The sequence below is a fragment of the Hetaerina americana genome, unplaced genomic scaffold (assembly GCF_022747635.1).
Source record: "Hetaerina americana unplaced genomic scaffold, ioHetAmer1.1.p SCAF_11, whole genome shotgun sequence".
NCBI classification, from domain to species: Eukaryota; Metazoa; Arthropoda; class Insecta; order Odonata; family Calopterygidae; genus Hetaerina; species Hetaerina americana.
In genome coordinates, this window is record NW_027286181.1 from 24,812,441 (window position 1) to 24,826,393 (window position 13,953).

At 38.3% G+C, this 13,953-nt stretch overlaps 1 protein-coding gene across 3 annotated transcripts in view; it reads right to left on the reverse strand.

Moving 5' to 3' along the window:
- Positions 1-763: 763 nt before the first annotated feature.
- Positions 764-13,953, reverse strand: part of PDZ-GEF (PDZ domain-containing guanine nucleotide exchange factor) — a 33,953-nt gene continuing 20,763 nt past the window's right edge. Inside the window, exons 14-21 of one of the 3 annotated variants that reach the window (XR_011703907.1) lie at positions 13,531-13,742; positions 12,468-12,797; positions 11,814-12,078; positions 9,731-10,234; positions 8,033-8,278; positions 6,811-7,020; positions 2,880-2,972; positions 764-2,407 (exon numbers count right to left, since the gene is read on the reverse strand). Coding sequence is in view for 1 of the 3 variants with exons in the window: in XM_071599503.1 (XP_071455604.1) it covers positions 2,376-2,407; positions 6,811-7,020; positions 8,033-8,278; positions 9,731-10,255; positions 11,814-12,078; positions 12,468-12,797; positions 13,531-13,742 (1,820 nt within the window). In the remaining 2 variants the exon portion in view is untranslated. Of the gene's footprint in view, positions 2,408-2,879; positions 2,973-6,810; positions 7,021-8,032; positions 8,279-9,730; positions 10,256-11,813; positions 12,079-12,467; positions 12,798-13,530; positions 13,743-13,953 lie in introns of all 3 variants that reach the window. The other 2 variants (XR_011703908.1, XM_071599503.1) reach the window with 2 other exon arrangements.

Genomic DNA, 13,953 nt, shown 5'->3' on the forward strand with positions numbered 1-13,953 from the left:
AAATTCTACAATGAATAATCATTGATATAGCTGCTAGATTTTAATGTAATAATTCCTTTGATTCTTTTGTCTGACCTACATATTTTTTTGTAAATTGTAACCTGAAAAACCACAATGTGCCTCATGAGTTGGGAAATATGATATTTGTCACGGACAAATTATTTTCAATAGGTTTGCTTACTTACCTAATCAGGACAAGATGGCCATAAATCAGACCTGGGTCAGCAACGGTCATAGTGCACATAGAAAAATCAGGTTGCGATTGAAGTAAGGCAGGCTTACCTTAGGTGCAATTATGGAAAATATTAGGTGCATGTGTATTCTCAAAAGCAAGGTAGTTGAGTATCTAGAGCACTTGTCTGCTGATCAGCATCAAAGAGTTCCAATCACACCAAGGTTAATTAACCCATTATGCTTGATTTTGATGAAGAACTGCAGGTGGCTAAAGGAATAGACCTGATAGGATACAATTCTAACACAATATATGACAATGTAATTTAAAGAAACTACTCCAAACGTATGGATTTCCCAAAAAGTTATTTACTGAAATTTGCTTTTACATACAGTCTAAGCAGTATGTATTAAAAAAGAGATTAACCCTAACTCTTTTACTCTACTTAAGAGCTTTTATCCTCTAGAACATATTCCAAGGGATCTCTTTTTCAACCCCATATACAATAACAACCACCCCTGATACCCATATGGTGTGTATTGGTTCTAATATTAAAATGAAAAAAGTTTTTTTTCTTTTATAATGGGTGCATTTCACAATGGGATTTTTGTACAGAATAATATAGCACATTGTGTCTGGACCACCAGAAAGGGTCCGATAAGCTAAAGAGCTAACAATACCATGGGCAATTCCATGACTGTTAAAATGTCATTACATACCTTTCATACATACTATACGAAATGCAGTAGTGCAATGGCTTGTTAACCAAAATATAAAATTGATATCTACATCACAAAATATAATGACATAAAGGGGGGAGGGGAGGGTAAAGGAAGTTTTTTCTTCAAATAGTATACAAATAGACATCTTCATTGATATTGCATGGAACAATACCACACATATACAATAAAAGCCTCCTCTTCTCATTGAGCGAGCACCATGGAAAACATACATAGGAGGATGAGTTCATAAAGTAAAAAAAGCTCTGCAAAAACCTCTTGGCCACTTTTAATGGCTAAATTGCGTAACTGCCTTCACAAGTCTTCATGCTCATTCCAACGATTATACATGAATAACACATGCTGACGAGGGTGCTCCAGTCCAGTTTTCCACTAATAGCACAGTAAAACCAATTTTTTTTGAGTCCCAAGTAGACACTGTGGAGGGAGGAAACTACATCACACCGATGAAACATCAATTTGCAATGAACACACCCAAGGCTCAATGACATATTAATGCATAAGCAATCCAACCACTCGTGTGGGTGGATTTTGTACACACCTTATCAGAATCGGAGGAAATTATGTGAGACATATATAATTCTATTAAAACGATTACAGTTTTCACTTTCATTACGATCACAAAAAAAGGCAGATATAAATGGACAAGCAACCAATTGGCTGGCACGACTAGGCAAATCACAAGAATTATTTCCATTTCTACCTATTAGCTTTCAATTCAAAGAGTACAAATATCATTGCATATCATAGGTTCATACATACATGACATATTTTCTTCTAGGCTAAATAAGTTTTTCTTAAAACCCACTGATAGCAGAGCAAGAAAAAATTACATACATGAACATAGTATGTGCATCAAGACATTTAATTGTGTACTTTCACAATCAAGTCGCACAACAATATGCTAGTACATATAGAGAGTATTGTTACCATCATTTATGTTTGATATGAGTTTACCAAGAGAAAAAATAGGGACCAAATAACAATTCTTGATCAAAGCAATCAGATCATTTTGTTACATGTACAACAAGTAAATATATGACAAAACAAAATCCCAAGTCATTGGGAATACATCTTTGGAATGATTTGGTTCACCACAGAAAAAAAAACACAAGCTCCTCTTTCTACTCAAGGTGGGTGATATTTCGTGCTTTGCTTCATGACACGCGTCGCCACACTTCCTACACACCACCATTGGATTTTAACCAATGCAATTGCGAGCATGACCTCCTGTCTCTTGAACGAGTCCATTACGCCATAATCTTACATGTGGTGGTGGGTAAAAACCAAGTGGTTAAGAGATGAAAACATACGCACTAGTAGAAGGGGCATGAAGTATGTGGCACATTTACTAGGCCACTGCTGGCAATTTCCTTCAACTGTAACAGCAGCGCTGGAATTAATGTTATCAACAACCTTCTCAGACAAGTTTCTTACATGTCTCCGGCATTACCTTGTTTCATCTAGACAGCTGACACTTGTGTCTCTTCATCATCTGTTCGGGAGAAAAGCAATTGGTGATTTTAAGATTACGGTGACTTCATGGAGTGTCAAACATAAAAAAAATACAAGGATTATCAGGAATAACCAGCCCTCCAAAGTAACAAAAATTGACACACTAATGATGGACACGAGAAATGAGTGATGTGCTAAAAACTAGGACTTGGATGTGCAAATATGGTGATGTGATGTATTACCCATATTCCAAATACCACACAGATGATGAAGTTATTAGATTATGCCTCATACCAAAACGTTCCACACACCAAAAGAAAGTCCAATTGCGAATCCAAGGAGAAAAAAAGGTTGCCTTCCCAAGTCTCACACCAATTATTATTAAGTATAGGAGAGAATATTTTTTTTAAAATGACCAACCCATTTCACTGCTGAGAGTACACTTACTTCTTCAGTCAACACTTAATATTACAGTGCAAACATTGAGAATGAAATTATCAAAACCAGCCTACCTTTGGTAACTTTGGTCCACCACTGAATAGCGATTCAAGGAACTTCTTTCAACTGGCTCTACATTAATCGCCTAAGATGCCCGCGATTGATTCCTTCAGTCAAAGATTATTACGAAAACAAAGTTCACAGTTAGTTTTCTTTATTTATACCACAACATATCTATTTCTCTCAAAAACAAATATTCTGATTTGAACTTTTTTTTTAAAGGAAAGAAAAATAAAATTTGAATAAAAGATTTTAAAATTTTGGTAACAATGGACCTTATAAAAAAATAGACAAATGCAAATTAATTAAGTCTATAAAAATGAGAATCTCATCCTGTTGAAGCCCATTCATAGGTATCTTTCTTAAAATAAATAGGAAACTACACCATAATTAATTTTCTTCTTGCAATTAAACTTGAGATTCCACTGGGGATCATAATTATCGCACATTATGCAACTAATCCAGGATCATTCTCTTCTCGACTTCAGCATGCCATCCATCAGACTTTAAAAATATAAGCAAGCCTAATGCTAAATATCATATCACTGCACAAACATGCAACAATATTTTTAAAGAACACCATACCAATTCTCCTTCATTTGATGGCCATCATTCTTTATTCAAGCAACAAAATAGTCTATTCACTCTAATGTCATTCTTTCCTTACCACATCTGATTCCTTCATGTTATTAAAAATGCAAAATAGAAAGCATTAAGTAACGCAGTACAGTTATTTTTTTTGGATTCATAGCAGACAGCGTTTTATTGCCAGCCAACTTGAAATACACATTATACCAATATTTCCTTAGCTTGATAATATTCAGGAGAAGAATTCAAGGTACGATAAGTTGGTATTTTGAACTCTATTGTCAAAATTGTTAGGGATTAGTTAACAATTTGTTCAACCCATTTGAAGTCAAAAGAACCGTGGTATTCTACTGGAATGAAAAAGGTCAAATAATGTGTACTTTCATGCCATCCTGACAATATTTCATCAAAATCAATCAAGTAAAAAATTGTTAATATCATGCATATATATACTCATAATTAATTATATTTTATAGAGTTTAATAAAAATACAACTTTTAAAAGAAAATAAGAGGAATGTAAGTAGGTGTTCACTACTGGATTTGGAAGATAAAATAGACTTAAATCATTAAAAGCTCAAACTTGCAACTATATATATGGACTGCATACAGAGTATTATGAAATCAGGGAGGCGAACTGATGATTCATAAACAAGTCAATTACATATAATTAAGTATAACTTCTAATAGAATAGATGAAGGGCATCCCGTTATTTGGGATAAGATGAACTAAACGACAGCTGGCAAAGCCAGTGGAAGAAAAAGACTAAAGCCAAGCATTTGCAATAGTAAGAGAGTATAACTTAAGGACTACTGTATTTCACTTGTATTAAAAATATTTTATCCAAGAGATATTCTATATAATTAAATAAATAATATCTTAAAGTTATATGGTGGTATTTTTATGTGCTGAAAATTGGAGGATACAAGGTTCAAATATCACGATCAAAATATTTTTAATGAGTGCATGCTAGTAGTCATGCCCTCATTCATCGGTAACTTCAGTAAGTAACATTATTGTACTCTTGTTAAACAAATTTAAATTTTTTTAAATTCAGTTAGCCACTGGCTAGGGTAGGTTTTTGGATGGACGTAATTACTAATTAAATAATTTGTGGCCCCTAGCAAAACACAACATCCTACTCTCCATCAGGTCCCTCTTCAGCTCTGAGTACTTTCTTCCTCCCTTCATCCCATCCAACATCCCTATCCTGTTCCTGTCCATTCATCGTTTGCTTAACATTCTCCCCTCTATTACATCTTCAACATTACACTGCCGGTCAACACCCCCTTCATCCATTTTTCCTGCCTCCATAGAATTTCCCCAACAATCCCCTCTCCTCGCCCACCATGCCTAGTGCTTTTCCTTTCAGTCCATTTCACCGTCTCCATCCGTCTCCACACCCACATTTCAAAAGCTGCTAATCTACTTCTATCGTCCTGCGTCATTGACTATGTTTCCGCGCCGTACATAACTACGCTCCATATCAAAGTTTTGACAAGTCTTATCTTAACATCCTTACCAAATATATCAAGTTAAATTAATACAAATTCAGAGCTACTCGGTTCTACGATAAAAGTTAAAACAAAACAGAGAACAATTTCATGAAAAAATATAATCAATTTGAAATATCTTAACATGGAGTCATATTACAGGATAATAACATCCAATGTAATGTCTACAAATAAGCTGAAACTAACAACAACGCTTAGCTGTAGGCAAGTACTTCACGAAATACTATATTTATTTCTACTAACTTAATGTTAATATGCAGTGAAGATTTGAGGTTTATTTATATGAGCAAAGAAAACCTAATTTAAATTTATTTAGATTACCCTCAATGCAGAAAATTTCTGAGAGATCTAACTGAATACATATATAACCACTGGGATCTTGGATTAGAGTGTATGATTGGGTGGTTCTAATTTACTTATTATTATTATTATTATTATTAGCTAGCTATGATAGTATTTAAACAATTGAACCCCTGAAGCATGAGAAAAAATATGATGAAGGGCAAATTGAAAATATACATCTTGGCTTCAAAATAATAATTGTAAGGGATGAAATGAGAGCATTAAATGAATCATTATGTATTCTTTAAGCGGCGTAAATTAATAGGACTGGTTATATGGTTACAAAGAATGGCTTTAGTTGACAATCTATTTGAAACACAATGTAAATACAATACTTCATCAAAAATTGGTCATTTAAAACAGTTTGATTCCACTAGCTCCATGTTATAGGTTTAAGGAAATATCAACCACAAGGAAAGTTCAGAGACATAATCTGATTAAAAATTAGAAATTCAACACTATATTCTGGGCTTTTACACAAAAAATGGCAATCTTTCATGCGACGTTTAACAAAAAATAATGATAGAATAGAAAAATATTTTAGCCATGCAACTGATTCTTGTTTTAGTTAACGAATATGTGACAGGGTAATACCAGTAAAACTTCTTTAATTTTTTCCTAGTGCCAAACAGCAATTATTTATGTACACTAAAATAATGAAAAAATTATGATACGAGGTGATGATACAGGTGACACCTGTAGGTGAATTTTGGTAGATGATATTCTTTGGACAGTTTTCTCCACCGTGACACCACTAACAAACTTAAAAAGTGACATTGATATCCACTGAGGCACTGAATCTGCGACAATTAACTCCGGTGGTGTTGCAATGGTGCATGCCATTACTGCATGGCACATCAATTGCCATTACAAAATTGCTTGACTGGTAGATCTCCAAAATCGAATTTTTAAATGAACTCTGTTCCTCAACAACCCAATCAATGTTGGTCATCAGATATTTCAGCAGACTTTTTTTCTAATTTTTCACACACGATGAAGTTTCATTAATTTCAATCTATATCATCTTACCCCGAATGGCTACATGGGAACTAACTTCATCATATACTTTTACAGAGAAATATCACTTTATTTCTCGAAAAATGTGATGCCAAGGCTACTACTCATTATCAGCAACTGGCACGACATCATTGTAAATTTTAAACTTCAGCACTCGGGTATCCAAAACATGACCTATGAAAAATGAAACTACTTCACAGATAATACTAGTTTCCATGGAAGTTTGAAAATCTTAAAAAAAAATACCTCCAGACTTTGCATTACCACCGATGTTACAATTATTAAAGGCTCTCAATCAATATTAGGTAAATTTTAGAAAAAAATAAACTTGGGTGCTGGTCACGCCACACTTGCTTTCTGTGCACAACATTTTTTTTAAACACTGCAAATGTTAGTCCACATCAACAACATGCCCATCCAAAGGAGCAAACTGAATACATTTCTAATTTTTTCGTTAATCTTTATGGAACGTAACAATGCTCACCATCATCATCGTCATCATCTTCGTCATCCTCCAGATCACCATCGGGTGCCAATCCTGCATGATAGCATGCAACTCCTTCATGGGAATGGGCTCTGCCCAGACGTTGCATGCGAGCCATCTGGGCTGCAATGGAATAATCAGGTGGTCGGCGAGCCCTTGGAGGTATTTCTCGTGGCACTGGGGGTGGGCATACGTTGTTGGTGCTTCCACCTATGGGAGAGAAAGGGTCAAACCAATGCTCACATTCGCACTTACATAATTGCAAGGAAATTTTTAAGGATGCTAAAACTATTAAGGGTCCTTTCACAATATTACAGGAGTGGAATCTGAAGCAGTAAAAAATAACCACATGCCTACCCATGAAAATCATTAGCCATTACTAAACTGATCTTTGAGGAAACAACATCAAAGTATGATAACTGGCAATAAGGGATCTCATTCCAGAGTTTACAAAATGATGAATTAGAATGAAAGCATTACCATGGCTAGGAGGACACTACCAAACAATTATTTCACCATTTAAAAAAATCTGTTAAAAAGACAAGAGTAAAATGGCATTCATGAAACTGATAATCAAGGTTAACAATTTATTCACATGACTCGGCAATTTTATACAACATAGAAAGGTGTTTTTGCACAAGGAGTATTTCCTGAGAGTGAATTACTTGCTGGATAAGTAATGTCATCACAAACCACTTATCAAAGCAAAGAAGACACACAGTGCTGAGATTGGGGATGAGAATTACAGAAGTGAAATGTGAGGATACATAAAACAATGCACTCAACAATCTTGACAAAGCAGAGGGAATGCACACAAAAAGCTGCCACAGAAAGGAACACCAATACTTCTCTTAGAGGAAAAAATAATTACAAGATTCTGCACAGATACCTTAATTAAGAGAGAAAACGGTATTTCAGAGAGCCATAGAAACTAACAATTTAGGTTTTCAATTCATCATAATGCAACAGCAACAAAAAAAACAACAGATATTCATACCACACATCTAATGCAAGAGAAGATGTTGTACACATTTCCATTTTCTACAAGGAAATAACATTTAAATTTCATTGAACAGGTTGAGATGAAGAAACACACATCATAACCATAGAAATGTTCCCAGACAAGTCACATGAACACGGGAGTGTCAACGGGAGACACCCTAAAATAAGGGGGAAACAGAAAGAGAGAGAGAGAGAAAAAGAAAAGTGCTTTGAGACTCACCCTGAGTTGCCGATAATCGGCGTGGTTGAGTTGGGGGGGAAGGGGCATGCCATCGTCGAGGAACTGGGGGGGGAGGGCCAAACCCCCCACTGACTCCTCCATCCATACCATTGTTGGGAGGTTTGTGGTGCGTTGGGGGGCCAGGAGAGTCCGCTGTGTTGCAAGGGGAGTGAGAAGTTGGGGGCAAAGTGGAAGAGGGCGACGAACTCAAGCTTCCACAGCTGCTTGGCGAGGGAGCCACTGGTCCTTTATATGGAGAGGTACCAGGGCAATCAGGAAGGAAATTGATGATGCAAGCGAATGGAAGTCATATGGGAAAGGAAAAAGAAGCAACAACACATGAAAGAACATATAAAAAGGATTCCTGAGGGAAAAGGATTTACTAGATGGGGAGAGAAGGAAGTAGAGAGATGGAAGTAGGAGAAGGGTATTGTGATGTAAACTCAAGTGGAGAGACTGATAGGATAGACAGTTAATGATGGGAAGGAGGAGAATAACATAGGATAAACAAACAAGGATGACTAGAAAGCACAACTAAACAAATAATTATGGTTGTAGCTGTTTTGACTAAATAGCTAGATGATTTTTAAGCAAGGCTGGTGATATGATCACAGAAAAAATGAATGATATGGCCAATGATCAATTCTGTCTGATCACCACCTCGAGGTGAACCCAAGAAATTTTGAAGCCAATAATTGCAAGAGCCAATAAAAGCAAAGCAGCTGGAAATTTCAATATACAACTAATTGAACTGAGTCAAACAGTTTACATAAGTACTTTCAAGGATAGTAAGCACCATTTCTGACTTATGTAAACATAGTTTTAAGTTGGTTGTAGAATATAGAGCACAAAGTTAACAGTATAATACAAGTTAAAATAAGCACACAGATATGAATGTCTAGATGAAATGACCACCCTATGGGAAATGAACAATACATATGTACATCACTCCTGAAAATGCATTGAATGTATTAAATATTGAATGCTTTATGGCATGTGTACCCATTATCCACTCATCTCATAAATTTATTTTACAAGGAAGTGCTTAAAAATGCATCAAGGAAGATAGCTTACATCCACTTGAGGTCACATTTGAATAATCATTTGAGGGTCACACGTTCTCCTCAAAAAGCAAGTCTTCGAAATTGACCCCATCATTCACAAACGGACTCTGCTTGGCGAGGGGAGGAGGGCCTACTTTAATGAAAAAGGCATCCCTCCTTACCAGACCACACCTCGAAAAGCTATCTTCCTTGTGCACCTCGGCTTGAACCTCAAAGTGCTTCACTTCCCCATCGCTGTCGCCTCCTGCCTCGCTGTACGAGGCGGAGGTTGGCGCAGGGGAAGGGCACCGAAGCTCGGAAGCCGCTGGTTCCCTCGAGGGGGTGGTCGGCACCGAAGCCCAGCCCTTTGCTTTCCAACCCTTGACCACACCCCTCCTGTCACCATCGCCGGGCGCGGCGACCTTGCCTTCCGCCGCGGAGCTACCGTGACCCCAACCCGCGCAGCTACAACATGCACTCTCCGTGCCGGGAGAGTCCAACTCGCGGGGTTCTAGCGAGCGACACCGGGACTGGGTTATTGAGGAGGAGGAAAACCTCCGAGGGGGGGCCGAGGGGGCCCGTCGCCTCGGGGGCCGGACGGGGCCGGTGGGGGGGCGAGGCGGGGGTGGAGGGGGAGCCTTGGAGCGGGACCTACCCGAGGAGGCATGGGCCTTGCGCAGGTTAGGCAGGTTGCTGAGGCTGGTTACACTACTGCTCTCGGCACTGAGGTCCACCGGTTGGGGAAGGATCATGGGGCCGGCGGCGCACGGGGGCGGCATGGCGGCGGCGGCCGCCGTGGCCGTCGTCGGCGTGTCCGAGTGGGAACGCTCGTGCGTCGCTCGGCCGCTCACGCCGGTCCTCCGGTGCGGGCCGGGGGAGGGCGAGGGCGAGAGGGTCGAGGTCATGTGGTGCGAGTGAAGGGAGGTGAAGGGCAGGTGGGTGGCGACGGACGAGGCGCCCGCGGTCGCGGCCGAGGGGTGGGAGAGGGGGTGGTGATGGTGGTGGTGGTGCATGTGGTGCGGGTTCATGAAGGGATGGGGCGCGTGGTGGAAGGGGCCCGCCCCGGGCGGGGGGGCGCCCGGAGGGGGAGGTGGAGCAGGAGGGTGGCGGGGTTGGTGAGGTCGAGTCTTGAGTTCACTCAGGGCGAGCATTTTTCGTACTGCTTGGGGTGAAGCCGCCCCTGGAAAGGGAAGGAGTTTGAGTGAGTGCACTGGGAGTGGGACAAGACATTGATACTAAACAGTTGTGCCTAAGACTTCTTACATGCTATGAATACTGACCCATCATCCCTCTTGGGCATGGCTTCCCACCTGTGGGCATTAATATCACCAGGGGTACATGAAGTAACGATGATTGATTCAAAACAATTAATGAATGTAACCATAACACTCAGAAAGACCCCAAATAAGTAAACTTTGGCCCTTAAGACTGAGATATTTTTTCTTCCTTAATGATAAGGAATTTTACAACAGGCATATGAAGTGTTAGTAGATTCTCGAAGGTTTATAATCAGCGAAAAGGCAAGAAAAAAATTTGCTTTAATCTAGTTCTCACATTTTAACCTGAAGATTGTTCATTCATTATCAATTCCTGATTTTCATGAACCCCACCGTAACACAGAAACATCAAAATAACACCTGCTTGCACTTGCCTCCTCACTAAAAATTACTAACTTCGGCACTTCCTTGACTGAATTGTTCCTATTCAAATTTTGGATCTTAAAAAAATAAAATGAAATACTCAGGAATTTTTCTAAAAATACTTAATAAACTATACAATGCATGTGGTGTAACACAAGTATGTTTATGGTAAGAACTACATGGAGAGATATTTATAAGCTCCTGTATTATTTTTTTACAAGGTATAGAGTAATTACATTGTAGAAGGAACCAGAGTTATCTTATTCATATGCACTTTAAAATATCCTGATGATATTCTGATATTTGGAAATTTTTTGGAACCCAGTTATCCTCCAGTCCATGGCACAACTGCATTCGCCAATAACATTGGCAAAAAATTAATAAGAGCATAATAAAGTTTTCTCATCAATACAATTAAGATGCAAACCCATCCAACTTTTGAATTAACACACTTACTTTAAGCTGTTTAAGACTTAAACTTTGTCTCAATTCAAAAGTATCCACATTGAAACTCTTTCGAGTGAATGCCCGAGCACTTTGGTACAACATGAAATGAAACCATGTTGTCTCAAACTAGGCAAGGCAACAACTACCTGAATAGGATGCTCAACAAGGCTTTCAAATAGAATGTGAAAAAGCTTATACAACTACGGCAAGAAATACTCTTCATCAAACAATAGAAATTTTACTGCTACCTTTTCAGTGTTAAAATCATAAATACTGATAATACTTTTAGCTTTTTAAATATACAGCAGAGCATACTTGTACATATCGCAAGCCAGTAATTTGCTCACCATTGTGCTCTTATCACTGCTTTTTGAAAAATGCAGCTGAACTACATTAGGATAAGTTTCCATAGTGTAATTACTACTGGTATTAAAGAAAAAACTGCATATACTGTCACTTACATCATTCTAGAGACACCAATTTGGATGCAAAAAGTCAATAATATATAATTATATATTAACACATCAAATGCACTTCTTGACAAGCATTTAAATATTTACCTCATCATTAAAAAAATAACTAACAAATTCTGCAGCAAAGTTTGCATAGTTTCTTAAAGAAAATTAGGAAAAAATATGAGAATGCTCTCACCAAATTTTGGGCCCAATGTGAGATTGGGTGTTGGTCCAGTGGCAGAAATACTCCTCTTTCCTTCACTGGTGCTGCTTGTACTGCTGGCTGTCGACAGAGTGGGTGATGGGTGCCGTTTGCGCACAGGAACTGATGACGGCGCACTGTTGCCACCACTGGTTGTGGGACCTGGCTCACACTCGGCTGACAATGCATGCAATTTGTCCTCGTCAGAGATCACCTTCATGTTATTCAAATAGGCTTTCACTCTCCTCACCATCTGAGCCTGGAAAGATGAGCCACATTTTATAAATTTACTGGCAAATATGAGGCCAGAGACCCAACTAATTATGCCTAATCACGTACATAATTAATGTCCATATGTCAACGGGAAATAACTTAGTAAACTGACCCATCACTTGATGATTTACACAAATAATAATTGACCATAAAACATACGCCAATTTCCCAACTTTTTCAACTATAAAAACTGGTTGTTGAAAGAAGTGACCCGATGATGACAATAAAAGAAGATGGATCATTCAGTCACTCTCACTGCCAAAAGGCCAGCTCATAAGCCATACTTACAGCCATAATGCCTTTCATCCTTCGTATTGAGTTTCAATCTGCACGCCAACATATTTTCCACATTTCAAAGAGAATTATCGTTCTTACCTCTTCAAACATTTTCTTGGGATTAGGTGTGGCAGTGGATTTCTTCCGCCTCTTGACTGTTGACCCTTGAGGATGTGGCTGCGAGTGATGGGGGTGTGTTGCACCGGTCGTTAGCTGATTGAGAGCCACCATTGCAGATGAGGGAGGCTGCCCACCCCTCTCAAGCATTGTCAGAAGGTCGTACGGGGACGAACACATATTTGTCAAGGTCCTCACCTCTTTAGCAATCATTCTTAATTTTTCAAAGTTAACAAGACCGCCTTCAACTCGACTGTCATTCCCAAGGTGGATGAAAGTTAAATCTTTCTTCACCACAGGGTAGAATGGTATCTAAAAGAGCACACGATAAATGACAGAAACAATTAATTATACATGAACCAGAATTTATGACAACCAATACCAAAATATAATAAGGCTATCATACTGGATATCAGAAAAGATCTCAATGATAATGAAACTACGTCATAGGATTGACTTTGTTCTCAGATCATATTGAGTCACGAGTCTGAGATAATATGGAATACCTACAAATATAACAATCTTTCATAAGAGAGGTCTCTGTAACTTGTTAGGTTTTTATTAAAAAATGGGGCTATATTTTGGACAATTTGAACTTCACCATGTTATATATTATGCTCCGAGTGGGAATAATGGTCTGGAAAAAAATGGGGCTATATTTTGGACAATTTGAACTTCACCATGTTATACATTATGCTCCAAGTGGGAATAATGGTCTGTAATCAAGGGAGCTGAGGACAAGAATATCGAATGAATAGTGAAAAAAATGAAAATCCGAGCATTTTACCATTGAAACATGCTTAAAACATGGAATTAGAAAAATATCAGTTTGCAAGAGTTTCCCTTGATGGTGACACTCGTTCAATTAGCATTTCTTCTAACATAATGCATTGTTCAACAGTTTCTACACACAAATGTTACACACCCTGTTTTCAGTCTACACTGCATGCAGATTCATAGATCCTTCCTATTTATCATCCAGGAAGATTTTCAAGCAAGTGGTCAACAGCAAATGATAGGAGAGATGTGATCGACATTTACTCACAATTGGGGGCTGTGAATGCTCACTGCTAACCAGCTGCCTGTACTTTGACATGTTTCTAGAGGGATCCATCAAGTCTTCAAGGTCTGAGAAGAGGCGAAGGTACTTGGATGGAAGCTTTTCCCACGTTTGCCGAAGACGGGAGACAGCTCCGTGGCCGAGCCCAGATATGATTGCAAACATAGAGTTGAAATTTTTACATTCTTTGCATTGACCTGGAAAAAAATTGTTCAGTCATGAGTGTGACAACAATTACTCACACAGAAGAAAACAGTTTAATTTCAATCATACACAATACATTTGTAATGAGTTCCTTAAATTTTAGTACAATAAAAAATAAATTGCAGTTTTCAAAAATAGTCAATATATAATTTTTGAGCTACTTAAGAATTTGAAAAAAACTACTGGAATACCACAATGTGAAAA